General features: G+C 60.9%; 1 protein-coding gene across 1 annotated transcript; it reads right to left on the reverse strand.

Moving 5' to 3' along the window:
• Positions 1-2815: 2815 nt before the first annotated feature.
• HAND1 (heart and neural crest derivatives expressed 1) lies at positions 2816-3985 on the reverse strand. Its single transcript, XM_072873318.1, has 2 exons — positions 3479-3985; positions 2816-2917 (listed from the first exon to the last, which is right to left on the reverse strand). The coding sequence occupies exons 1-2, from the start codon at positions 3983-3985 to the stop codon at positions 2816-2818; spliced, it is 609 nt and encodes a 202-aa protein (XP_072729419.1).
• Between the last annotated feature and the right edge of the window lie 359 nt (positions 3986-4344).

Below are 4344 nucleotides of genomic sequence, written 5' to 3' on the forward strand. Positions count from 1 at the left end.
CAGTGCTGAGCTCAGCATCGACACCTCTTCCCGGCCCTGGAGCGGCAGAGCTGCCTGTGCGGTGCCGAGGTGAGGACGGAGCTCACTGCTTGCAAATACACCCCTTCCAAAGTGTGCATTTTTGGGGAGCAGTGAAGCCCCAGGATACAGGAAATGTTTAGTGCTTTTTTTTCACCCACCCTCCCTCAAAATGCTGAGCCAATCTCGCAGGAAAATCCCCTTGCTGGGCAGGGAAACCCTCTGCAGACGTGGAAACGGAGAGCGTTTTCATTTGCAAAATCCCGAAGGAGCAAGGGAGGCTGGCACTGGGGACACCTTCCCCAGAAGTTTGCAGCCAGCTGGTACCACCACCAGAAACTTGTGGTAAGAAAAGCAACAATCCTGTGGATGCAGGCAGAGCATCTCCCCGGCAGTGCAGGGTGCCCCCTTCCCAGAAGCAAAGCTGGAAAGTCATAAAAAAAAACCCACCGGAGGTTTTTGGTGCGGTAGGGGAGGGTCCCCAGGCTGCAAACGATGTTCCAGATAGAGCCTGGTCTGCCCGGACGGAGGACACTGACTCCTGTGCAGAGTCCCCCAGCCTTACACAGAAGAGCAAGTCCCAGGTCCCTGTTTAACCCTTTCTCCCATCCGATGCCGAGGCGCAGACCCAACCGGTGCCATATCGATACAGGGATATGGGCTGGCACATGTAAACAGGATTGCGGCTGGACACATTTATGGGGAGCTGGATTACAGTGTTAGCGATGGCTTGGGAGCTTTTCTGTAAAAACCCAGCCCTTTAAGGGATTGTGAAACTTAGCCATAAAATAGGATATTTGGGGCTAATTTTCTGTACCATTTTCATTTTTCTTTTTTTTTTTTTTTTTCCTTGAATGAGTTTTGTTTTAGAAATGCTCTGTTCTAGCTTCACTCATGGACTCGGTGCCGTGCTAAACTTTTTATAGCCTGAACAAAACAATACCACTGCGGGCATTGCTCTGCTCAGGCTGTCAATTTTCATCTCAGCCTCGTTCAAAGAGATCGGAAAACAGATCTGGGGCTGGGAAGGCAGCCGTGCAGCGGCTCCAAAGCGAGGGAAGTCTGATTCACGCAGCCTGATCGTTCTGCGAGCTTTAATTACGCCAGCCATACCCCCCCCAATGTTTCTGTGTCCATCCGTCTGTATTTGTACACACGCACAAAGTGGTTATAAAACCAGAGCTGCTTCCCCACGGGTGAGCTGGTGTATTTTTGTTGTGTGCGGCTGCACATGCACAGATTGATCGACATGTCAGCGATTTACGGATGTTGCATCGTTATTTCTATACCTTTAGCTGCAAGCGAAAGCTTGGTTTAAAATAGAAAATTTAATGCTCCCATCTGAGCCCTCAGGTTAACCCTACAATAACATACAAGTCTTCCCCTTCTCGGTTTTCTTTGCCCTGGCTGAGCGTTGGGGTTTATCCTGGTGTCTCTGGGAACAGCGGCGTGGCCACACTGGGAATGCAGGATCGGGCCCTGAGCCCGTGCACGCACATCTTGGAAGCCACCCTTCAGTAACAGAGCTGTGTGTGCACAGAATAAAGGAACAAGGATTCAGCTTTAATTATTAAGGATTATTAAGGATTTATGCCTGAGAGGTGACAGAGACGACTTTGGGCTGCGTGAGCGTTGGTGTGTCTGAGGCTGGTGGTATCTGTTGTGTTCGGACAGTGAGGAGGGAATGTTGCTCCTTCCAAAATGTGGCCAAGGCAGCGCCTAAGAGGGGATCCTGCTGAGAAAGTGCTGCCGGTGCCAGAGCCGTGCAGGGGGGCTGCCTGGGCAGGGAAGGGGAGCCGAGCCCTGGTTCTCTGCGTGGCAGCAATAAAACTGAGGCTCCACAGCTCTACGGTGCTCGTGCCATCCAGCTGCTGTAAAGGCCTGATCCTGCCATCCTTCCCCAAGCCAAATACAAGTCCGGTCCCTCTAGCAGGTCTCCTGGGTCAGGAGGGAAGGGGTTGCAGGGCAGGGGCAGAGTTTGTGCCCTGGGGCAGACTGCGGGTACACATTCGCAGAGCCCTGCCAGCTCCTGGGTCAGCAAGCGCGGCATAAAGAAGTCCCAAAGGATCCCACGGAGCTGCCCGAACCCCACGGGAGGGAATTCCCTCGCATGGATCAGCCCCACAGCAGGGCACTGACTTGAGGGGAGTCCTTTATCCCGCAGCACCCCTTGCCCCTGCGGGCAGGAGGGCAGGGGGCCCGGCCGCAGCAGTGCGATCCCAGGAGCAGGGAAAGGCGGAGGTGTCGGACCCGAGGCTGTTTGCATAAAGTTTAAATTTTATTTTATTTAATTTTTTTTTAATTATTCCGTTTTAAATACGTGGTGTGGCGCGCCCGGTCCCTCGGGAAGTGGTCATGCAGATCTGAGGTAGAAAACCCGGCACAGGAGTGTTCCCAAATGCACCTCTAGGTAGTTTCACCGCAGCCACACGTCGGTCAGGCAGCGGACGGGGACGGGGACGGCTCGTATTTACAACAGCAAACGAATCACACCGTTTCAGCCCGGCCCGGGAGGGCCGGAGCCGCCGATCGCTGCTGACAACGGGAAGGAGCAACGAGTACTGCAAACGGGGGAAGGGGCGAGGGGGGGAATGGCCCCCGACGGGACGGGCAGGATCCGGCCCCGCAAGGCGCCCTTCGCTTGTCTCCCGCGGAGCATCCGTCTCGGCGGGGGGGGGAGCCGGGCCGGGTACCCGCATCCTGCGCCTGGATGGGCTCCGGGGTCCGGGCCGGGCTCTCTCCGACATTGCACATGGAGGGGCGAGCGGGGAGCGCCGTCGGGGCGGCGGGGCAGCCCTCAGGGGTTCAGTTCCAGAGCCCAGACCTGCTGGGGCCAACCCGTCCGGCCCTTCAGCTTCTTCTCGCCGTGGCCCAAAGGCTGCGAATAGACCTCGGGCTGCTGCGGGAGAGGAGACGGGGAGAGGGGGGAGAAAGGAGCGGTCAGGAGCGGAGCGGAGGTTCCGCGCCGGCCGCCCGCACCTTGCGCCCGCCTCGGGGCTGCAGCCGAGCGACCCCCGCGGCTCCAAGCGGCTTTTGTCAGCCCGAGGACAAAGGGGGTTTTTTTGGGGTCCCCCCCCTCACCCCGCCCGCTGCAGCAGGGGGAGAAGCGGCCGCCCTTGCCCTGAAACGCACCCGCGCCCGCTCGTCCCGGGAAAGCGGCCGGGAGAGGGGAAGGACGAGCCGGCGGGCGGCTCGGCCGCGGCCGGTCCCGGGGCTTTATCCCTCGGGGAAAGCGCCCGGGAGCCCGCCCGGCCCGTCGGGAGCCATCCGGGCAAGTCGGGGCGGGCTTTTCTCCGCCGAGGTGCTCCCTACGGGTGTTTCTTTATTTTTAGGCTGGGAAAAATAAGGGTCCAGCGGGGCCGGGAAGGTTGTTTTATTTTTTTCCTCCAGCCCCGGGGCTTTCCCCGCCCGCCTCCGGCCCGGGGAGAGCGGGGCAGCGGGGTCCCGGCCCGTCTCTTACCGTCTCCCGTTTCCTCTTGTTCTCCCTGCCGTCGGCCTTCTTGAGCTCGGCTTTGAAGCCCTCGGTGTCCCCGGGCTGGCTGTCCTTGGCCAGCACCTCCATCAGGTAGGCGATGTAGCTGGTGGCCAGGCGCAGGGTCTTGATCTTGGAGAGCTTGGTGTCGGCGGGCACGTTGGGGATGCACTCGCGGAGCTCGGCGAAGGCGCTGTTGATGCTCTCCGTCCTCCGTCGCTCCTTCTTGGGACCCCCGACCCCTTTCCGCCGGCCCAGGCGGCCGCTGAGAGCCTCCAGCCGCCCCTGGCCGGCCGGGCCGTACTCGGCGGGGCCGTAGCTAGGGCTTTGCCCGGCGAGCTCGGGGGCCACCTCGGCCGGGTTGAGCACCCAGCCGGGGAAGTAGGCGCGCTCCTGGTGGCACCGCGCCGCCGGCCCGAAGAGAAAGGGGTCGTGCAGCATGTGGTGGTGGTGGTGGTGGTGGTGGTGGTGCTGGTAGCCCCCCACCAGGTTCATGGTCCGCCCCGCCGGCCCCGGGGGCCGCGCTCAGCAGCGCACCATGGCCGCGGCGGCCGGCCGGGAAGGGCTCCCCGCCGGGCGGGCGCGGCAGGCAGCGGCGGCGGGGAGCGCGGCTCCGGCGTGGGGCTGCGATGGTGGTGGCCGGCTTCGGGGCTTGGGTTGGGGTTTGGGGTTTGTTGTTTTGTTTTGTTTTTTTTTTTTTAACCCCTTCTGGAGCCTCCCAGCCCTGCCTTTATATAGGGCCGGGGCCCCCCCGCCGCGGAGCCAATGGGCAGGGGAGGATGCTCGGGGGCCCCGGGGGGAGCGGGGCGGCGGAGGGGGCGTGCGCCGCGCTGTTGACTCGGTTTGTTTGGGCT

Source organism: Ciconia boyciana, chromosome 9 (assembly GCF_034638445.1).
Source record: "Ciconia boyciana chromosome 9, ASM3463844v1, whole genome shotgun sequence".
Lineage (NCBI taxonomy): Eukaryota > Metazoa > Chordata > Aves > Ciconiiformes > Ciconiidae > Ciconia > Ciconia boyciana.

Bases quoted from the DNA above. Each gene is read 5' to 3' on its own strand.
- HAND1 (XM_072873318.1), bottom strand. From the start codon at position 3,985: ATGAACCTGGTGGGGGGCTACCAGCACCACCACCACCACCACCACCAC. The intron at 2,918-3,478 runs GTAAGAGACGGG...CCTCTCCCGCAG, and splicing joins ACAAGAGGAAACGGGAGACG to CAGCCCGAGGTCTATTCGCA.